Raw genomic sequence first — 23,691 nt, 5'->3', positions numbered from 1 at the left:
TGTTCAATTTATTTTGCTTTCTATCTAATGTTGACTACAATTATTTTCAAGATCTGTGATCAATTTAGATTTATTTAAGTTCGCTTTAAATTTGCTACATCAAAGCTATTCCATGTACCACAACTTTGAGATACCCTGTATATACACGTTACATTGCAGAATAATGTATAAAATTCTACTATTCGTCTCCTTAAAGAAGTGACTCTCGCAAGCAAGGTTTATCATTCATTCCATAACATGTACCATCGGTAGTGATTCTTTGATGATTTTATTTTCCTTTGCAATCCTTATATTACAAAACATACTTTTCCAGACACATTGAAAATATGCTCTATGTACATCGGATTGTTGCCTAGTTTTTTTGTGCTAAACATTTTTTGTCATCGCTGTTGTTCTAGTTGTTCATCTTTACAGGAATAATATTAACCCTTCGCGGTCCTATGTCGAGTGAAGCTCGAAATTAGAAAATCTGGACAGCAAAGGGTTAACAACTATTCGCATAGGCTTTCGTATATAATAATATGATTATGGCAGTACATTTACATTAAAGTCTATGTTTTTATAATCATTTCTGTTATACATTCAATTATTCTCTCATATTTATATTTATATCTTTATTCATTTATTTATAAATTGTTTTATGTATATATATAATGTATACATATAATATATATACATATACACACGCACATACACGCACGCGCGTACACACACACACACACACACACACACACACACACACACACACACACAAAATATGAAAAACTACGGTACTTATTGTTAAATTTATGTGCATCAACTAGGCATACGAAAGGAAAGTTTCTAACTCTTCTCTTTGCGTTTATCATAAGCTTCATCCTTAAATACGTGGCAATCATCAGGCTTTTCGATGATGTAACGTGAGATCTAGGAATTCGAACGCATCAAACGGAAACAAAAGATTTTGCATCAAATGGTTGATGATGCTTTAAGCAGTTTTTCGAAAGTAGATTTTCGATTGTGACATTCACAAGGAAAACTTGTCAGGTCACGAAACTATCGCGACAGTTTCGTATTTCGTTTTTGCGATATGTACGAATGACAAATAAGCTGTCAAAAGCGCGCTACTCGATTGGACCCCAATTTTACATCGTCCTTCAAGAGCTAAAATCAGTTGTCATCATCTGATCTCTCTGTTTTCTGCATCAATAACACGTTTCCCATTTGTTCTTCTCGTTTTATTTTTTCTTTTTTATTTATTTTCTCTGATTTGTCACCCGACGATCCGCTACGTCAACTAAAACGTTACAAATGTTCTAGGTATTGTCTAAAGGTGCTCTTTTTCATACACTTTTTTCTGTTTCTTTTAATTTCTGCTATTTCTCACATTCAGTCTAACGTTAGATTATATTTATAGTATTTATATTAGCTTGGAATCATTATATCCTTAAAATAATACGAGCTTGTTTTTATCGTTAACGTCAAGCTGCTATGTACAGGTTGCCCTTTTCGTAACGCAACACTGTCGATTCGGTTTCATACCGTAAATGTGAACCTCGCGACGCGTCTAATTATCCCAGACGCGTTTCTCAACAATGTACGAACGAAAGAATACCGAATTTCTTCTTGGCAGTACGTCACGTGTTGTTCATCGTTCGATGGAACAAAATAAGCGTCAATTGTAACAATCAAAGCGTCGCGTTTCTTCAACTAAGATCATCTGCCATGAATGAAAGAACATTTAAAAAAAGAGAAGATGATAAATAAGTTCACGCGAAAGCTTGAACGCGAGCGTCGTATACTTGAAAACGAACACGAAGAAATGTAACAAATTGCTCTGGCCTCTATGAGATAGTCTTTTTCCTAATCGTGTCGATTCTAATCGTAAACATTACAGACACGAAAACCAATTACAAATTGTTCCTTCGCCGTTTGCTCTTCGGCAACGGTTGACGATTTCGACTCATGTTGGTATATAGCAACGAAATCATCCGTTTCGATGAACCTAATTCCTTTGTTTACCGTCGCGAACCTAAGACTAGTATCAAAAGACCTAGTTACGCTACATCTATTTAGAAAAGTCTCTTCTAGTTATCTCAACTGTAATCCTGGTATGCATGTGTAAAGAAATCCAAGTTCTGAATCTCGAAAATTAAAACAATATGTTCTTCAGAGTGGTTCCACACACCGTAGTAAACCTGTAGTTCGAAATGCGTATCAAAACTCGCTGCTTTTTTTCTATTTGGTCGCTCATCGTATCTCGAGCGATTTTTTTTCTTCGCGAGTGTCGTTAGCGCTCTCTATCGAGAATCACTGATAATCCAGTTGTGTCTTTGACTTTAGAAGAAGAATAGTGTATTCCTTGAATATTTCATACTGTTTCGCATTTTCTACTCTATCATTCATATTGTAGGAGAGTCACGTTATTTGCCCTGATTTTAGCGAAGGAACTTCTGTATACTCCCTCGACGTGTTCCTGGTCACCTGAAAAATCTCATCGTCGAGACACGTTCCATGTTTCTTTCACCTCCAGTATTACGATCATTGTCGTCGATCACCAATGATCGAACCATGTTTCCCAGGCTTCAAAAAAGCTAATATGCTCAACGGTTTCTAGTCACTTCAACGAATCTAATCATGAAACACGTATCAAGAGGTGCTGTTTCTATGCTTTTTGCTCTTCGCCTTGCCCGGCTCAAACTCATCCTCGCTTCTCCGTCGTTTCTCCTTCAGCTGCTTCTCCATGGCGAGCATGGTTATCATCCTTTTATGGGAGTCACCGACGATCCAGCCGTGTTGTTCTTGACGATCGTCTTCTTCCTCCACCGTAGGAGCTACCTCGAGAACTTCTTCTTCATCGCTCGAACTGGACCAATAATACAACTGATTCGCGGCAGCACGTTTCCGTCGTCCAATCGCCACTCCAACCCCTTCTTCAACTTTATTCCAAGATTTCGTCGTCTTCAGCTCCTCGTCATCCGAATCTCGTCTACCACTGGAGGATCTGCGTTCTTTTTCTTTCGATCCCTTTGAATCCGTTCGATTCTTCGACTTGTCGGCTACTGTGATCTTGCACTTTTTATTCGTAGTCGAGACTTTCGCATCACCTTTCGGATTTTTCTTCGGCTTCGTTGGAGACTTGGAGTATTTCTTCTGTTTCTCAGAGGACTCCTGGTTGTTCCCGTCCTCGTGATTGGTCTCTAGATGCGTGGATTTGTTGGTATTGTTCTCCGGATCACTTGTAACTTCTTCGTTCTTTTTAACGAAAAGGTCTTCCTCCGTTTTGTTTGATTTCTTTTGTTTCTCCTTCGTCTGATGTTTCTTTTTTTGCGTTTGATCCTGAACAGTTTTATCATCGGATAGTTCTACGCTCTCTGGCTCTTCCGTACTGTTCAAGTTCACTGGTGTGTCTCCAGAATTTTGCGAAAGAGACTCCTTCTTCTTCCCCAGCTCCCGTAGGATCTCCTCCTCGATGGCCTTTTGTTCCTTGGCTATCATTTGTTCGTGTTTCTTTTCTATGTACCTCTCTTTACGCTTCTCTTTCGATTCTCGTTTTGGTTTACGTGGCTTCTCGTGGTCCGGTTTCTCGTTGGTTTTCTTACTATCCTTTGGACTCGTTTCTTCATCCGAGCTGCTTATCTCTGCCAGCAGCCCTTGCTTGCCAATGGCGCACTTTCTCTGTCTCCTAGTTGGTTGGAAATCCATGAGGATCCTTTCCTGTTCCTCTTGCATTTTCTTTAACTGTTGCTCCTTTCTTTTCTTCGACTCTTGAACCTTCCTGCTCAGGAACACATGAAGGGGAAGGTTGTCGGATTCTTTCTGTGGTTTCTCGTTGGTCGACAATTTTTCTGGCAAAGCGAGTAGATCATCGTCCTGCTCGTCCTGCTCGTCCTGCTCGTCCTGCTCGTCGTCCTCCTGTTCTTCCGCAGGACTGGGGCATTTTTCCGTCGATTCTTCGATGGGATTGAACGTTTCGTTAATGAATTCAGTCGTTACCACCGTATCGATATTCTCGACAGGTCTCGCGTCTTTGTTTATATCGTCATACTTCATTCCCAGATCAGTTTCTGCTTGATCCAAAAGATCCAAGGCTTCCTCCAGCGGAATCAGCTCATCGTCCTGTAGATAGTTCGTTTTATCATCAACCTTCTCTTCTTGTGGCAAAACTGGTATGTCGGTTCTAGATTCATCTGGAATGTTCTGAGATTCTGTGATCGTTGGCTCATCGACGTCTGTATCAGCAACGGAGCTATCTTCCCTATATAGATCGTCCAATGCAAAAGTCCCTTCGTATTGATTCTCAGTTTCCTCGTCACTGTTCCTTTGCTCGTCCAAGTCCTTTCTCTCGTCGATGACCAGAGGTTGGTCAGACATCTCTGACTCGGATTTCTTATTATCACAGTCGTTTTTATTGGAATCGTTCTTCAAATCTTGAACTTCCCACTCGTCCACGTGATTATCGTTCTCCAAACAATATTTGCTATCCAGTTCCTGGCCCTGATCAATGTCTTCCAGCTCTGTAGCTTTCTTCGCGGACTTCTTCGCCTTTTGCTGCTTCTTCGTTTCGAAATCTATGTCCTCACCATCGAACTCGCTTTCAGACGAGGTATAGAGCTCCGCGAATATGTTCTGTTTCCCCTTAGAACAGGTCCTCTGACTTTTCGAGATCCCTACGCCGACATCCTCGGTCTTCACCGCGGTTCTATACTCGTCCGAGCTGTCATACTCGTACCAGGCGTTTCTAGGTCTCTTCTTCGAGTTCTTGCTACGCCTTTTCAATTTTGAGTGCTTTAGATTTTGCTCCGTCGATCGTTTTGGCCGCGATGGCTTTCTTTCGACGAATTCGTCCATAGGCCCAGTAACCTGCCGTTGCTGTTCCTCGCTCTGGAAAGATTTCAACGCACCCTTGGTCTTCGGGGCAAACTTTTCCAGTTCTTTGAACTTACGATCTATCATCGACTCAAGCCTGATGCTTAACGCGTCGCCAGTTTTCCCATTTCCCAGACTATCACCGATGGCCTTGGACATTAAACCTGCTACGTCGATCTCTTTGGTTTTCAGGCAGCTCACCTCGTAACCTGGCCTGCTTCTGTAGGACATCACACTACCCAGCTTGGGCTCTATTTGACTCTCCTCTTCGTCAAAATCGTAAACGTCCTTTATTCTGCTCGATGCAAACTCTTCCTTCCGTTCGAAGCCATCGCGACGTTTCTTCCTTTCGACCAATCCTCCGTGTTCATTGCTACGGATCAGAGGGAACTCCTGGTGCTTTTTGATTTTCTTCGTCTTGTGCTGCCTGTGGACGTTCAACTCGCGAAGAGCCGCCTCGGTTTTCGACTTCTCTTGCTGTTTACGCTCGTTCATCTCCTTCTTCTTCTCGAACAACTCTTTGATGGGATTCCTGATCTTCTTCTGTTGCTCCTTGGGAACAGACACAGGGTTCGAGTCCTGGATCGAATCCTTTTGCGGGGAAGTGGTTTTCTCAGGTTGGACGTCTTCTTGAGACACAGAATCACCCGCCGTGGACGTTGGCGCACGAGCACACGCTAACTCTGCCAAGACCTTCATCGGTGTGGATCCACTGTGGACAGTTAGTAATGTTCATTTCGTTTGGTTCTTCAATTTAAAAGAAGATAGCATAAGGACAGATAAGGTTAATACTAAAACTACCAAGTCAGACAATTTCATCATGTACCTCAAATATCTTTCTAGGGTTACTCGATCATTAACAAAGGACAAGTCTAAGGAGAAGTTCTTTAGGAAATGACATATTTTTACTTAAAATTTAATTTCTTTATCTATATCTGTAAGGATAATGTAAGAATTGCAGGAATGAAGAATTAAGTATTAAAGTCGAGTACACGACTATGCACTCTAATAAACTAAATAACTAACGAATATCTCTATTCTATTTTATTTAATTTGTCATTACGGAGAAGCATTCAGTACAGATGTGTGCGTTATATGGTAATGAATTTGCAGCCATCCGAAACACATTTATTTATTCTCCTATATTTCCATTCGAAGGCTGCAAATTGCCCGACTAGTTTGGCGATATATAGAGGACAAGCGTTTTTCCTGATAGCATTTCTATCGTGACTGGATTGCTGCTTGGACAAATAACGAACGTCGGGAACGTATATTCTCGCTACTATTACATGGAGCTACCCTGTCGCGTGTAGGTGGAGTGACGGGCTCAGATCAATACACAACACGAGCGAATAGGCAACCGTTCAACGATACCAGAGTTGTTAGCTTTACTTCTTATTTACAATTGCATCTGTCTCGATTGTTCGACTGTGTTGGATGCTTGATTACCTCAAAACATTAAGCTCACAATTACGTGTGTTTTACGTAGGTATTTCAGGTTCTTGGAGGCTTGCGAATTAAATTTTTGAAGATTGTTAGTAGAAATTCAAAGGTCTAGTTAATTACAGTGGTCCAAGTTTGAAGACTTTTAAAGATTAATTTTCTAATTGTAAAATCTTTCCTCAACCCTTTTAGAATCTTGTATGTATCGAAACTACCTTGGAAAATGTACATCTTAGACAAAATATTTAAAAATGAACACCATTAATATGGACAAAATATACGACAATACAACTCGAAAATAAAGGACAAAGTGAAACATCAAAGTTCTGTTTCCAATCAACAATTGGCTCGGCGTTTGCGAGAAGTACGAAGGTTGTCGAATACGGATTTACGCAATGTCCATCAGTTTTTGAAACAATAGCACGATACCAGAAGCGGAGGGAGTTATCGATTGTCTGAACAGAAACAAGAAATTACGGCGCTGACGAATAAGGGCGCGATCAACAGGTGTGAAAATGAAAAACTGGTTATTTGACATTTGATCTAGAGTACAAAGTGCATTTTCCGCGAGAACAACTATCCGTATACAATGTAGTTCTGTATTTACGTAAAACGATTTTCGGATCGACTGGACTGTTCTGATCGATACAATTGCCAACTCGTTACTTTGGAAGTAACATACTTGCGAAGGTTACGCTGTCAGTTTCAGTTACAGTACTTTACTTATTCCACATACAACTACATGTATATAATTAAAAGAATGAGAAGCACACTAATTTATCGGCATAATTAATTATTTATTTATTAAAATACTTGTCCCTGAAACTTGCAGTACAACCATTGTCAATAATTGAGTGACTCTAGAAAGAAGTTTAAAGATTTGGCCCAAGTCAACAAACGTTCTACTTTTAGTGTTAACATGCAAAACACGATGATACTACCAACACGTGAATCGCTTACTTGTGATCGTGCTTTCCATTGCTGTGGAGCAAGTTAGACAACGCCTTGTCCAACAGTCCACCCAACGCAGAGTTCATCTTGCTTTTGAATGATCCTGACGAATCCAAGCTCATCTTCCCATTGCCTTGTTCTACCTGAAGACTTCTAACGTGCAATTCATCGTTGTACACGCCGTTTGAGAGATTTCCACCTGGCAGATGTCCCTGGTCCTGCAGATGGCTATACGTATTCCTGAGGATATCTTGCTCCTTATTATTAGTAGGATGTTCGTTGGCCAGGACCTCGTTGTTGCTCTTCTGGCCGAAAGTGCTGGCTATCAGGTTCTCGCTTTCCCTCATACGCTGTTGAATCTTGTCTCTGAGCTTGTTGTTGTGCTCGAACGCGACGTCCAAGCTGTCCTCGTAGCCGAGATTGTCGGCTCTGGACATGTCTGGGCTGGCTGACCTGCTAGAATGCTCGCTCCTCAGATTTCGACCGCCTCGTTTTGGGTAATCCCTTTCTCGGGTGCTGTACATCTCCTCGCCCAGTAACTGAAACGGGTCCAACTCGTGAATGTCGATAGATTTAAGCGTATTTTAACAAAACCCTGATCACCTTAGAATTGCATTCAGCTTTTCTAATGGAATCGAGAGACCGTGAGTCACCGTTTAATCATCGTCTCGCAAACTAGTGCAGAATGCTTTTAAATCAATGAACGATCCCCACCACTCGAGCGGTCTTTCACGAAGTAGAATAATTGACTGACTAAATTTTCAGTAAAAAAATGTTAAACAATGCTTTTTGTAATCGCAGAGTTTACTATCAGGGTAAAGGTACGAGTTTTGAACTTGAAATAAGCCACTTTGTTCACGTAACGTTATCGTTTATAAACAGAATAACGAATTAGTGAAATTTCGGGAGAGATTTCTGAATGGAATAATTAAAACATATAACTTTTTGCGGACTGACAGGAACCCTTTATCCCAATGAGTGTAATGTTAAGATGAACAAGGTGGGTTAGTAATATCAAGCTGAACATTCTTTTCTAGTACAAAAAAAAAAAAAATGAAGAAAGATTTAATCCTTTGAAAAGAATTGTTGGATCGAGTAGAAGGTTTAACGAATTATAACATATTTGTAATAGGTGACAGAAAATGCATTTTGGTACAAGATTTGGTAAAGTGATTAGTACAGTCGTGGTTTCTCGTAATGGTCACTCAACAATTTAACCGAAGAACACTAAATATTTTCTAAATGGCAGACGAATGTCGTAACTACCGTACACACTAAGAAATGTCGAAGGAATGAGAGAACTACCTTTTGCATGCATACTGAGAGACATTGTCTGTATAAAGCTGGTTCATAGGTCCTGCAAACATTACCACAATAATGTATAGAGTATTCCCTTTCTGGAATTCCATGTAAGGGTGTAATCCATTTTGTTATCGAATCTTTATTTCTGGAATATTTAAATAACAGCTTGAGCGAGTTTCGCAAAGTATGTAATTTAGTAGCATTTAATTAAAAAGTTTAATGAAAACTTGTTGAAAGAACTTATATATTCAACGATAGCGTTGTTTGTATAAACATAATTAATTTTTCGTTAGGTATTGATTATTGCAAATTTTTAATCAATATATCTTTTGTGTACGTTCATTTTCAATTAGTAAACGTTAAGACAAAAAGAAGACTGGATTTTCATCGTGAAAGTTGAGATCTTCACTGAGGACACACCCCTACAGGTAAACAATTCCATGAGCATGTATCAAAGAAAATAAAACTTGCAGAATAAGAAGCTCGTTTTATAGTTAAAACATACAACATAAAGTGTAAGATCGCAAAGCAGCGGTGCAAAAGTAAAACAAATAAACAGAAATTCGAGTGCATGCAAAGTGAAGAGTTATCGTGAAACGGTGTACGATTGCTTTAAATTTTCGACGAAACAAGACCGAAAGCTTTCGAATGTGAAAAGAATATCGTAGTGTAAAGTGTTTCGCTAACTTACCTTGCAGTTACGAAACTATAAGAACAATTTAAATATATATTTATTGTAATTGTATGCATACAAATAAATATTCGTGTCGCAAGAATTTCTCATTCGTTAAAAAGAAAGAAATATATGTACATAATATTTATTAACTTGTAGAGTTATCATGCTCGTTAATAATTTTTTATTACTTTTGATGAAAAATTGTAATATCAAGTTGAGACAAAGGAACGATTTTAACCTAGCTTCGATTTAGAAGAATTTACATTTTGAATTGTAGAATATTTACAAATACATTTCGAGGAGACAAGTTATTTCCATAACGTGTTAAGGAACTGTAGATACAAGCTTCGCACATGGGTATAATTGTAAATCCAATATTATATCGTGCACTGTAAAAAGTGTGATTGTATGATCGATACGTGTAATTACATCTAAACTGAGCAGTAAATTTGACTCATATACATACGAAGAATTTCTTTGTAAGTTAGTACCAACAGTTCCTCAGAGTTGTCTGCTATGTGGAGACGAAAAGTTGACCAGTGGATCCGATTGGTAACAGTATAATCTGTTCGATTTCATTATAAAATTCTATACTATAATGTAGACTATACTGTAACATTCTAGAATCTAGGAGATTATAACGTTACCAGTCAGACCCACTTCAGGTCAACTTTTCATCTCTATCAAAGTACAATTGATACTTTATTATATACTACTTTTCAAGAACTCTTAATTGCCCTTGCACCAACTTAATATCAAGCTTCAAACATTATCGAACCTTCTTCGCTACAATATCCGAAAACAAACAACAGAAGTGTTCAAAAAACATGCAAATTCATCGAAGCACGCTAAACAAATACTCACCTGATTCACGGATTCCAGCAGACTCCCCAGACTATTTTGGCTCTCGACGTCTCTCCATCGATCCCTGGGTCCTCTTATCCCTTGTTGCTGATCGTCTCTTCTGTGATAGCCTTCGTTGTGGTCCAGCTTGATCTTCTTAGCCCCCCTAAGTTCATTCTCAGTGGTAGCTTTCAACCTAGAGCAACATTCGACGAATAGCTCTTCGTCAAAGTTCAAAACTTTTCCCTGTCGAGGCTTTGCCGTTTCTATCTCTTGAGGAACGTCCAGGGCGTTGTCCTCGATGGCGTCGGTTGGCGCGATGGTGACCATTTCGGTCTTGTGCGTCGAAGACGGCGATCTAATCACTACCTTCTCACCAGAGAACTCGCTACAACTTCTTTTTCGCGTTGAACCCTCCGTGGCAGGTGTGTTCTCATTCTCCTCGTTTTCGCTGTCGGAGGTGCTGTCTATGGAACTCCTAGGCGTTCCACAGATGAACAGTGGCGATATTCTTCTGTGGCCCATATCCCCCTCATCCCTGTCTTCCTCCTCGTCAAGGTCAGAGTCCCTGGTCGTTTGAGAATTCCTGTCCAGACTCGGCGATCGGTTTCTCACGCTACTGGGAACTGCGCTGCTGCAACTGCGGGAAGATTCAAGGTCAACCGACAACTGGTCATCCAAGGTTTCTCTCTCAGGAAGGTCTTTTGTGGAAGCTTCGTTTTCATCGCCAGATTCGTTATTATCCTCCTTTGTATCCTTCTCTTTCGTCAACTCTCTCCAATCGTCGTCCTCGTTCTTGCTTTTACCCTTCTTAAAGGTCGATGATTTCCTTCTCTTCGCCAGTTTCTGATCTTCCTCTACGGGCTCCTCCGTGGAAACCAGCTTGGAGGTATCCTCGTCGCAATTAAACAACCCATAACCACTATCCTTGACGTTAGAATCCGACTTGCTTTGGTTTCTCAGTTCGTAATTGGCTTCCTTTTCCTTGGACAACTTTTGACCCTTGACGTTGGTCTCCAACAATTCGTCCTCGAAAGCCTTCGAGATCCTTTCCTCGGCTCGTTTCTTGCTGGGCCTGCAGCTGGTGGGTGGAAGAACCAAGAAGTAGTAGTTGGACGATTCGGTGTCGTTCTTCTTGCGACTGTTCGAGCTGCTCTTCAATTTCCCGTGTTTACCTGAACGATGTTCTTCTTGACCTTCGGACACAGAGCTCCTCTCCTTGGCTCTATCCGAGGAAGAGCTTTTCCTCGATTTTTTGTACGAGCGTTTCTTCGAGTTAGAGGACGCGGATGACGAGATGGAATGTCTTTTCGCGTTTCTGTCTTCGTTCTTCGAGTCTAAGGATTCGTTGACCCTTTGTTCATCGTCGCTGTCGCATCTAGGTTCGTTTCTCGACGCGTTCGAGTCCTCCTCCGATTTCGACACCCAGTCGTTCAGCACTTCCTTCACTTTGTCCGCCTTCTCGCCCCCAAAAACTCGACCAAACACGCTCTTTACGATTTTGCTTTTGGTTTGGGACTCAATTTTGTCCTCGTTCCCGCTATCGTCGCTCTCGCTGGTCAGATCAGAGATCTTGCTTCTTACGGCGGATTTCTTGGTCTTGGATTTTCGATGACCATCTTTGGCAAAACTCTTGTGCGTCTTCGATATCTTCTTCAGGCTTTGACGATCGCTGGTGCTCGATTTGCGACCACTACTGGCTTTTCCTTCTTTCTCGTCTGGGATATTCTTTGTTTTTGGAACTGTCTCGTTTTTCGTACACTCTAACGAGATCTTCGCGCTTTTGCTAGAATCCTCCACGAATTTAGATGCTTTATGTTCACATTCTTCGATTTTAGACTTGATTTCTTTACCGATGAACAATTCCGTGTCATCGTATTTATCATTTTGATCTGTTGATTCGTCGATGTTTGGAGAACTCTCATTTGCGAGGAATTTTGCGACCTTCGAGCTGGTGTCCTCGATTTCCAGGTATCCCTTGGACTTGGATTCCTCGAGCATCTTCGATAGATTCAAAGATAACCCTCGTTCCTTTTCCTTTCCTTGTTCGTTGTTCATCTGCAATATCTCATCCGTCATCAATAGAATCTGCGACAAGGGTTTGTCTGCGAGACTCGACGACGAAGAGTCCTGGTCGTCTTCGTCGATACGAAAGGACTCCATTTTATTCTCACGATCGAGGCCTTCGTTATTATTTTCAACAAAATTCTCTTCTTTTGTCTCCTCTACTTTCTCCAACCAAGTTTCTTCCGAAGTTTTCGAGTCTGAATACAATATACGTTGCTTTTCGACACTTTCCAACTTGTCTGATTCGGTTTCGTTCTCTGACTTGGCGATACTGGTTGAATCTTTAATTGGATCAAAATTCTTTTCGAATTGCGAGTCCAACGATGCAAATTCTGGCTTGTCGGTTTCAGTTTCGTCGAAAGTCGTGTAATGAAACGATTGGGGATAGTCTGTGGATGTTTGCTTCATCTCTGTCTCTGAGAGTGTCGTTTCGTCGGAAACTTGTTTGCTCTGATTACAGACAAGTTTGGATGTGGATGTTCTCCGAGTAGATAAAGGATTAGCCATCTTCTCGAAGCGTTTCTTAGTTTTTCCTTTCTTCGACTTTCCGTGCCGCGTTGTTCTTACGGCGCTCTCTATTTTGCTTTTGACGTCGTTGGCTGTTTCATCCACCAGACAACGACTCGTCTTCGTACTCTCCTCTTCGAGATCGTCGAAGCGATCTGCTTGTTGCGTTTCCTCAGAAACATTCTTAAAAGCATCCTCGATAGTTTCTGTATTTCTCTTGCACCCCTTCCTCAGACTCTTGGACAAACCAACGATCGCGTTTCCATCGGAGTGTTCAGGTTTGAATTTACAGTGACTCGGTTCCTCGATGGACTCCTTGTTGCATCGATCACCAACGGAGTCCACGTTCTCCAATTTATCATCAGATCCTTGATCGATGTTCTCTCCGTTGCTCTCGGTGTCGACTTCCCTGGAGAGTTCTATGCTGCGCTTATTTATGATGAATTTTAGGCTCAAGCGTTCGTGGGGTTGACTCTCTTTTGAGACGGGTTTATCCTCTAAAAGAGTACTTGAAAAGTTGTCGGTCTTTTTGTCGAACTCCCCTTGTAATTCGTATACTTTGTTTCCAGAATAATCTTCGTCTAATTTCTTTTCTTGGTCCAGGCGTTTACCTGGTTTCAACCTCGCTACGTTTTGTCCTGCCGCATCCAAATCGAGATTGGGGGAAGTGATCGACTCCTGAAAATTGTCTATGTCCGGTACGGAGACTTTGGTCCTCGACTCCGCACGGCTCGAAAGATCTGCGATCGAAGAATTGTCCTGTACACGCTCCAAAGCGACTGTCGCGGTGGAGGGAGTCTCCGAGGCGTTCGAGTGCGAGGTCCTCGAGATTTTAATGGACACGCTTGTGCCTAGAACGGTCACCGTCGAGTCCAGGGGAGCTTCCGACTCGGGGGTATCCAACGCCAGGTGTTCGCTAACCGTGTGCTTCTTCTTCCCCTTTTCCTTCTTCTTCTCATGTTTCTTCTTCTTGATTGTTTCGCTGGCTTTTTTGATCACCGCTTTTATCGGCGTGGACGTCGACTCTGGTGCGGGGCTTGAGTGCTCGGTGAGCACGTACTCGTCGTGGCTCATGTTCTCCGTGATTTTGCAGATCTCCTCGTCCAGAAGCTCGTCCTCTAAGCTACGTTGCCTAGTCACATGAGAATCAATCAGGAAGTCTTGTTCCATGGAGGCTGCGAAGCACGAGTCGCCCTCAGCAGCGTCAAAGTCTCTCGAGTTATCGAGGATCTGTGTCGTATCTTCCTCTTTCTGGTCGTCCTTGGACTCTAGGGAAAGGTTCGCCGGTTCGTCTGGACTCTTGTTCCCATCGTTGGAAGCTTCGTTCTGAGAGGACGTCTCGTTATCCCACGAAGCGCTGCAAGTTTCCTCTGCGCCGCCATCGAAAGTTTTGTCTTTCTTGTACTTGATCATCTGCACTAGGTGTGACTGAGACTGATTGTGCTTCTTCAGGGAGCTTTTTCTAGTGAAACTAGTCGCGCAGACGTCACAGAAGAACCTGGCGGCTTCCTTGGTCAACTTCTTTCGCTTCTCGACGATCAAGATCTCGCCAGTCTTCTTATGGACGACGACATAGTTACCCGCTGCTCGTTTCTTCGGGGTTTGGAATTCTTCCTGGAGCTGCGCAGCGCCGTCATGGTTGGATTTCTCTTCTTCTTTTGATTCTTCGTCGTCCTCTTCGAGGGAATTCTCAACGTCCATGGATGCTTCGTTCTCCTGCACCGAGTTCTCTGTAGGGTTCTCTTCTGTTACGCTTTCTTTCACTGTTTTCTCTTTCGTCGAGTTGTCCTCGTCTTCAACGTTTGAAGTCTCGGTCGCAGCTGCCTTATCCTCAGACGTATCATCTTTATTTTCTGATTTGTCCTCTTTCTCCTCCGAGGTCTCCTCTTTATCTTCCTCCACAGCCGTTGGTATGGGTTCTTCCACGTTTTTCAAAACTTCTTCCTCTAGTAGGCAATTTTGTATATCCGGAATGTCGAAATCATCGACAAGATCGAACTGGTACTCGAGAAAGGATATATTCTTCTTGGCCCTCCTCTTTAGGCTCTGCCTCCTGTCAACGTTCTTCTCCGTGTCGATCGACTCCGAGTCCGTGACGGAAGTGTCCGTCTGAGCGTCCTCCATGGACACATCCAAGACCTTCTTCCTCTTCGAGAACCGCTTCTTCCTGAAGTAGCTGGACTCACTGACACACGAAGTCTCAGACAAACAGTCCACGCTCTCTGCCCGTTGATTCAGAGTACCTTCACCGGACAGATCTTCAGATGACAACTGTTTTTTTCTCGACGATCTTTTCCTGCCAGGTTTCGCCAGGACGATGGATCCAGGCGAACTGGGACTTTCAGGTTCCGACTGATCCCTGTTGGAATTCCTCGAAGAACGTCTTCGACCTTCGGATGGCTCCTTCTGGTACGGGTTATCCAGCTGTTCGTCTTTTTCTATAGGAGTCTTCCTCGCCTCGGAAAGCTCCGCTTCAGGTTCCACAGTTGAAACAGCGCCGACGTCCGCGTGCTCGTCGATCGTTGACTTCTTCTTGTACGTTCGCTTCTTCGTATGCTGCAGCACCTCCGTCACTTCTGGGACCTTGAAATGCTCCAAACTAGGAGATACAGTTTGCGAGTCATTGGCATCGCTGGGATTCTTCTGCTCGACTTTTTCGTTGGATCGACTCGTCCTCAGGGATTTCCTGCTGAGAGTACGATCCAAAGCCTCCATCTCTGTTGTTCGTGTTTCTGGTTTGGAGTCTGAGTTCTCTCGAGAAGAGTTGATGTTTTCAGAATCGATGGTTATTTCAGAGCGCTCATTGTCCAAAGATTTATTCTTTCGACCACGTTTCTTCGTTACTTTCGGGACTATGGATGCATCTTTTGGCGAATTCTTTACATCAGGGTTAGGAATCTCTTCGACTGGGTCTTTCTTGATAATCTTCGGGTTTTCTGGATCCTTGGAAATGGAGTCTTCTTCGACTTTCTTCGCGTTATCTTCCATGACAGGCAGTACCATTGATTGTAAAATAGAGACGTCATCCTTGCTCGATTCGCGCTCTTCAGGCAAGTGATTCGACGGCAGTTTAGAATTATCCGCTACAACCGTGTTGCCAATATTAGAGGCAGGTTCGTTGTCGGTTGGCTTTTGAAACTTCTCTTCGCTCTTCGAGATTATTTTCGTTCTCGAAGACCTTCTTCTGGTCGTCTCAGCAGTTGCTTCGCTCGCAGTAGACTCTGGATAAACTTTGGACGATGTATCCTCTTCGGAAGATTGTTTCGTTTGCTCTTCCGGAAGTGATTTCCTCTTCGAGGATCGCCTGATTGGAGATTCCGTATCCACGTACTGTTTTACAGTCTCGATAGCAGATCTTCTTTTCATCTGTGACAACGAGTCCTTTTCTTCGGGTATCGGCTGGTCTTCATCGATCGATTTATTCTTCTTTCCTGACACTCGTGGAAAAGAGATGTCCTCTTCGTCGTTTATTCCTTGAACCTCATCGAGAGATTTATTCTTCTTTCTTGATATTCGTGGCGAAGAGATGTCCCGTTCCTCGTTTATCTGTTGAACCTCATTAACAGATTTATTCTTCTTTCTTGACACTCGTGGCGAAGAGATGTCCTCTTCCTCGTTCATTTGTTGAGTCTCATCGATAGACCAAGTATTTCTTTTTCCTAGCATTTGTAACGTACAAGTATCTTCTTTTTCTTCGAAATTCATTTGAACTTCTTTAGCCATTTCCACGGTATCCTTGACGGTGTTCCTTACAACCTCATCGTTCTCCTTGTTTCTCGTTGCATGGTCTTCGGTACTCTTCGTGGCGTCCGTTTTAAGCTTCTTCGCGCCGTCGTTGACATCTGCTTGAACGCCGTCACTTTCTTTACTTTTCGACGAATCTTTCACTTCAGGTTCGTCGTTTAGAGTCTTCCTTTTACCTGGTTGAACACGCACGGCGGTAGCTTCCGAAGACGAACCGTTTTCGACGTTTTCTTTGGTAGAAGGCACTGGCTCCGGCCTGTCGATTAACTTCATAATGTCAGCAAGATTCAGTACTTCGGGGACCAGGCTCTCCTCAGAATTCTCCTCTGGATCGATGGATTTTCTCTTGTTCTTCTTCGGCGAATTTCCTTCCAGCGATCGTTTCTTCGATTTTCGTTTAACCTTCGCATCTCCGATCTCTACTTCTCGATCTTGCTTCGATGACGTGTCTTTTTGCTCTGGTGAATGCGTTTGTTCCGAACAGTCTGGCGTGGATTTAGCGATACTATCGAAAATCGGTAAGGGGATTCGGTTTGTACTGGTGTCAGTTTCTGTGGGAACACGGTCTTGAACATTTAGGTCGTCGAAACTTGTTTTCTGGACCACCGAGGAATTATTTCTATCTTCGATTTCCAAGAGTTGATCGACAATTTCTTGACCAGGAAGATCGATCGGTATGTCCTTTGTTTCTTTTCCATCGACAGTATCTACACCGTCAATCGTTTCCTTTCCAGATTCTTTCACTTCTGGTATGATCGTTTCCTTCTGGCTTTCAATCTCGTCAATTTTAACATCTTCAGTTTCCACCTTATGGTCTGAATCGACACCGATGGACTCCTGGCATTTTTTCGAGGACTTCTTTTCGACCTCTTCTCTACCAGCCTTCTGTACCTGATGTTTCTTTGCTGCCTTCGAATTCTCCGCGCTCTCTGACAGTCCAGGACCGACTTCGTCCAAGATACTCGTCAGTTCGTCGGCGGCTGTGTCTAACAAGGAACCAACGTCGCCTTCCAGCAGAGCGTCTTTTTGTTTAGCGATCTTGGAAACGATTTTCTCCAAAAACGAGCCCTTTCCTTTCTGCTTCCTCCTCGACAGATCCAAAATGATGTCGGTGGTTGGCGACCGAGGTCTGGCATCTTCCGACGAAGAATCGGCTTTCTGACGTTTCGTGTCGTCAACGCTCGTTTCTTTTATGGAAACCTCCGTGGATTGCAACTGCTCCGTCGTTTCCTTGGAACTTGGAACGCAAATATCCGTTTCGTCTGCCAACCTGTCGGGATCGTTCGCAGTTTCGCTTTTATCGGTTTTATCCAAATTCGTCGACCTGGAACCGCCGTCGTCGGACTGTTGAACGTTGCTCTGAAGAATCCCTTCGAGACTAGCGTTGTCCAAGGTCGTCTGCACGGTCAGAACCACGCTCTGTTGCGACTCCACGGGAATGTTCATGCCTTCCGTGAGTATACCAATCACGTTGTTCAACGATCTCTTGGACGTTTTCTCGCGACGAGGCCCCCAAGACTTTCTAGGTCTGCCGACTCTCAATTTCTGAACACCGAGTACGGTCTCCAACGAGTTCTCCTTGCCGCTGTCTATCGAGTTGCTGGTCTCCAGCTGCAAGTGATTCAAACTTGGATTCGTGTTCTTCGAAGAATCTTCCAACTGATCGACTTTGGCGTCTTCGTCTTCGTCTTCTTCCTTCCCGTCGTTGGCGGCGACATGGTCATCTTCCGGTACCGTGACCCTTTTACGATCCGAGTTCGTCTCGTTCTCCTCGATCGGACTTTTATCAACTTCCTCGCTCTTCCTACGAGAGACGTCAGCGTTCCTTCTATCGCCTACGTCGCTCGATTTGATGCGGCCTCGTCTCTTTCCAAGGGAAGTGTTCTTCTTCAGGGACATGTCGTTTAACTCGCTACAAGTTTCCTTGCTCTGCGCGTCTCCCTCGTTAGTGTTCAACAGAGAGCCCCTCGTTTGCCTCTTCTTGCTCGCGCTTTCGTTATCAGCGCTCTGTTCGACGACCGCGACCTCGACTGCAGGTTTGGCTTGATCCTCCTCCGACGACGCTTGGTCCGTGTCGATCGTGGATTTATTCTCGCCAGATGAACTGCTTCGTCTTCCTCTGATCGCCGTCTTGATCTCGTTCACTCGACTCTTGTCGACCTCCTCCAGTGGCGGCTTATCATCCTTCGCGAACTTCTTCTTGGTGTTCCTCAACGATTTTCGCCGAAGATCGGCCTTCTCCTTCTTGGCAGTTATTATAGGAACGATCGATATCGACTCCGAATCAAGACTCGTTTTCTCCGACTCCGAGTCCCTCCGAGACTTGTCTTTGCTTTGGTCGGTCTTCGCCTTTGACATGGATTGCCTCAGGCAACGCTTCGAGGAAATGGTTCGTGACGTTAGAACCAATTTGGTCAGTAGATCCTCCTTAACGTCGGGCCCTATCAGCTTCTTCACTTCGAACGGAACCTTGGGAACTTTTGCTTTGCTATCGACGTCTAGCGTTTTCTCCGGGTTCGTTTTCAAATTGCTCCTGGTCTCCAACGTTTTCGTGGCTTCCTCCTCTTTCTTCTGTTTCTCTTTCTTAGGACTCGCATCCTCGGAGACCTTCGCCACGGTTACCTTTTTCTCCTCGACAGGTGGAGTCTTTCCAGCGGTGTTTTTCCTTTTAAATTTCTCCTTGACGCCCTTCTTCTCCTTGAGACTGTCGACTTTGTCGATGTTCTCCAGGCTTTTCTCCAAATTTTTCGTATCGCCCTTCGACCTCCTAGTCTTACCTAGTTTCTGATACTTGTCTTCCTCTGGTGATTCGCCTGTTGTAATTTTACTCGCCTCTGCTATTTCATTCTCGTTCCCCTTCGTCGAATCATCCTGATTCTTGCCAAACAGACTCCTCCCACGAATAGTCTTCTCCGAGCCGGATGCCGAGGTAACAGGTGAAAGGATAGGCAGGTCGTTCGTCGAAGCCTCGACGTACTCTTCGCCGTCAACGGGGACTTGAACAGCTGGCTCCAAGGTGGGCATCTTGTCGCTGTCCGACGACAATCTTGTAGTCCTCTTCGAGGACTGGTCACTGTTTCTACCTCTGGATACTCCTCTGAGTTTCGACCTTGTGATCGATGATTCCGAACCGGCCCCTTTTCCCTTGGTCGACTGCCGACTGACGACGGGCGATCGCATCTCTGGTAGCTTCTGGAACAACTCGACTTTGTTGGGGTTTCGAGCGAACTTTCCATCGTGCGTTCTGAGCTGCGACTTGGCTTTGATGGAGGCGTTCAGGGAGGCTACGGGATCCACTGGTCGCTTCTTCTTCGGCGTGGTCTGAACCGAGGACTTGCCCTTCGTCGATAGATTCGGAGATTTCGATTCCATAGGACTGACGGAACGTTTGGCTTCTGCGTCCTTCTCCACTCCTTTGGACACGCTTTTCACGCTCTTGGGAGACTTTGAAGGCTCGGTAGGGGAGTCTATCTTTGCCTCTGGAACAGCTTTCGACGTTGCTTTGACTTTGACCTTCGTGTTGTACGGTTTCCTCGGTTGATCTGCGCTTTTGGTTGCTCCATCTTTCGGCTTAACGTTCCTTTTCTTACTCAGCACTCTGGGACCCCTCGCGATCCTCACTTTGTTACCCTTCTGGTTCGGATCAACGTCGTCTACTCTCGAGTTCTCTCCCGTCTTTTCTTTGGCATCTTTTTCAGAACTGAATTTCTCTGGGTCGCGTTTCTCGTCGAACCTCGCGTCCTCCGCGTTGTAGTTCTTCACCACGCTCTCGATCACCGCCGATATGTTGTCGATCCGGCAGCGGTGTCGTTGGATCGACTTCGCGTTCTTCAGCAACTTGTTCCTGAGGACAGCTTTGTTGCGGGTCATTCGCGACGCGGTGGTGTTCTCGCCGACTACTCGACGGGGTCTCGATCTGGTTTGCACCTGTACAGATAGGTAAAGCCGTCGTGGAGCTGTGCGATCAACATCGTTCAGCGAAATCTTCGATGTTAGAAAGGCTACGACTCGGTTTTGTCTCTTTACATACTCTCGAACGTTTCGTCGAATTAATCAACGACAGGAGATACCTCTGAATTAATTTCACAGGTTATTTTCTCGACGTTATGACTATAGATATGCGTGTAAACAATTAAATAAGAAAACAGGAAATCTTAGAGAATTGTTCCACGAAATTGAATTAATAACTTCTAATCCTGTGGCAAACCTGAAATAATTGAGACTCGTCGGAGCTCCATTTTGACTCCTTAGAATTTTTAATTGCTGTCGATCCTGACTACGCAATTAGGTCCCACTTTGTTCTTTCGTTTTCCCTGTTTTACTATCTACGTACCTGTGCCTCTACTTTATTGTGTTTTGTTTTTGTTGCAACTTATGTAACGAAGACGTAGCATGAAATGGAAACTAAATGAATAAATAACACACCGAATGAGACACGTGAAGCGTGACAAGTAGACTGCGGATTTTACGCATTTATGACGATTGGGAATATGAAAAGTGTATGCTAAACGTATGCGGACTATATACACATACGTAGAATGAAATATTAACACTAGAACTACCGAGGTCACCGCATAGCTATTAAAAAAATATTGTAATATGTTTTGAGTTAAATGTGAATGTAGCAAATCGATTTGTTAATATATGATTAGTTTCATGAACATAGTTAATAATTGAGTAATGTTTTTAAAACAAGCTGAAAATACATGGGTCAAATAGACTGACTGGTAGTTCTAGTATAAATATCATACGCACAAAATACCCTCATGCATGAGATACACACTCTGATGATTAGCAAAACTCTGAAAATATTTTACGAAAAAATGAAAAAAATGTTATCCGACAAAATGAAAATATTTCACGGTTTTTGGATCATCTTATTTGGAGAGTCCTGCTCGAAGTGTATTTTGCTATTTGGTAATACGTAAAGATGATAATTAATTAACCAATAATATTTGGTAACGTGATGGTAAGCATAACGGGGATTACAGAGATAGAAAATTAATGAAGACGTATAATTAGTTTAAGAATTAGCGACAAATACTCCACATAGTTACTATCTAGATTAAAGTTCACATGGGCACAGTGCAATGTTACAAAGGGTTTCCCAGAAGGGGCTTTACAATTTTGTTTTCTTTATTTTACAACAAAAGACGCTGATAAGCGTAATCGTGGTAATAATATGTATAAATATGTATATACAAAATTCTAAAGCCTCTTTACAGTCCTGTAAATTATTAAAAAATTAATTAGTATGCACGTTTAAACTTGTTAACAAGTATATAATTCCAAAGTTGGCCCACTAGAATGTAAAATATATCAGGCGATGGGATATGTAAATAGGGCAGTCCAATTTATTTCATAATTAAAGCAAAGCCTCTTATACGGTCAACTTAATGACACCATTGTTTCTATTCCTATTTGAAATTCCTCTATGGTCCTTTCGTATTAATGTACAATCATTATAACGTTAAACACCATTCCACTTCACTTAAGTACCCGCTAATATTATTACTCGCTGAATAACTTTTGAGTAACATCCAAGATAATTATATATTAAAGTCCAATAACACTTGCAAGGAAAATTGTATGTATTTATAACGAAGAAGGAAGTGGAATTATTTAAATATTTAAAACTTACATTACGGAGTCTACCCTGTGCTCTCAGTGCGCTGTCCTGCATTACCTTCCTAGTAGCTCTCTTGGGAGGTAAATTTGCCAGCATTTTCTGTATACTCTCACCTGCAAGTGAAATTACATCAGAAATTATTCAACTGCAACAATAGCATCGGATTCTTAACGCTATCAAATATGTTGAAGCATAGACAAGAGAATATGTTAAAAAAAGACTTTACATAAATTAAATTTATGTGGATTAAAAACGATTTAGAACTTGTGATTAATCGTTAAAAGACCTCATAAAAAGTGCGCCATAAAATGTAAACTGGTTAAGAGGGATACATTATGCGGTCATAATTTTCATTTGTGATCGTTTAGTTTTTAACTGCCTCATGGTAACTAAGCATATAAATTGGAGTGGCTTTAATGCACCGCTTTAATGAAGTACCGTTTCTTCGCAGATTTTGTTGATACGCGCATAGACTACTGTTAATCCGAGTGTGATTAATAAGTTTCAAGTTATCATGCCTGGGCCGGCTGTCGTAATTATTGCGTGATAAAGGGAAGTTGTTGGATAAGTGAATCGACTAAATGAAACAAAGTTTTAATTAGCGCGGTAATTAAATGCTTTCCTGACGTCGCTAATACTTCCCGCGGCCTCGTGTATGCATATTTACCGTCGCTTTTGATTAACTTTCTCACGTATATAATTTGTCAACGGACGTGGAATTAATATCGAAACGAAAATGATTTTCAAGCTATGGTCAATATCTATTGCAAATTCTGATAAAGAAAGACTATGCGTTTATTATGGATGTAAAAAGAAATATTCGAAGCATCGATCAACCACAATTTGTGCTGGAAATAAAATAAATTTGATTTTGTAGATCCATTACTATGCTAGATAAAAGAGCGCTCATAGAGAATCATAAAGAATCATAGAGAATCATCATTAGAGTCTATGGAGTTTGTGCATTTGTGATACAAACTAATATAATAAATACAAAAAAAAGAAAAAAAAAGGTAAATATTGAATACCAAGAATTCTCGACACATCCAACAAATGCAGAAGTAAACGAACAAGGAAGACACTTACGATCGCTAGGCCGAACTCTTGGACCCGGCGGTTGCTTCTCCTTTGGCGTGTTCATCCTCGGTGTTTGCGAGTTCTGGATGTTCCTCTTCATCCCACGTTGTCTTCGTCTTCTGCTGCGGCTACCGAACGGTCTCCACTTACATTTCTTCTTGCCGTTACCGAACAGCCCTAAGAGCCACGCCTGGTCACCTCCGCACTCCAACATGTGCCTGTGCAGCTCGGGCAACGTGTTGCAGTTTCTCGTGCACTTGGTGCAGACCTTCTCCGCCAGATTGGCGGCTTTCGCTTTCGCGGTGGGTACGTCCTTTCCCGGCAGGAACAGATGCTTGTACAGCTCCCGTTGGTCCCCAGAGAACTCGAAGTGCGAACACCAGACGTTTGGGTGCGTGGTAGCTTTGTGGTCCTCCATCTCCCGCAGGGTGACCTGTAACGAAACAAGAACGAATTTGGTACATTGACCTGGTTGTGGATATTAGATTGATACAAACAAGATTGAAAGTCTGATCCTGCTTCAAGAAAAGAAGCTTTACTTCGAGAAGCAAATTTGTTTATTAGTTTCGTTGGTGGTGACAGTTACCAGTAAACACACGCTTAT

At 42.8% G+C, this 23,691-nt stretch overlaps 1 protein-coding gene across 1 annotated transcript in view; it reads right to left on the bottom strand.

Moving 5' to 3' along the window:
- Positions 1-249: 249 nt before the first annotated feature.
- Positions 250-23,691, bottom strand: part of LOC128891085 (uncharacterized) — a 53,283-nt gene continuing 29,841 nt past the window's right edge. Inside the window, exons 5-9 of the mRNA XM_054150274.1 lie at positions 23,097-23,520; positions 22,023-22,123; positions 10,085-20,308; positions 7,252-7,781; positions 250-5,560 (exon numbers count right to left, since the gene is read on the bottom strand). Coding sequence (XP_054006249.1) covers positions 2,629-5,560; positions 7,252-7,781; positions 10,085-20,308; positions 22,023-22,123; positions 23,097-23,520 — 14,211 coding nt within the window. The 3' untranslated portion in view covers positions 250-2,628. The remainder of the gene's footprint in view (positions 5,561-7,251; positions 7,782-10,084; positions 20,309-22,022; positions 22,124-23,096; positions 23,521-23,691) is intronic.

This window comes from Hylaeus anthracinus, unplaced genomic scaffold (genome assembly GCF_026225885.1).
Source record: "Hylaeus anthracinus isolate JK02 unplaced genomic scaffold, UHH_iyHylAnth1.0_haploid 12001, whole genome shotgun sequence".
NCBI classification, from domain to species: domain Eukaryota; kingdom Metazoa; phylum Arthropoda; class Insecta; order Hymenoptera; family Colletidae; genus Hylaeus; species Hylaeus anthracinus.
The sequence above is the reverse complement of the archived record's forward strand: the minus strand, read 5'-3'. Positions and strand labels throughout refer to the sequence as shown.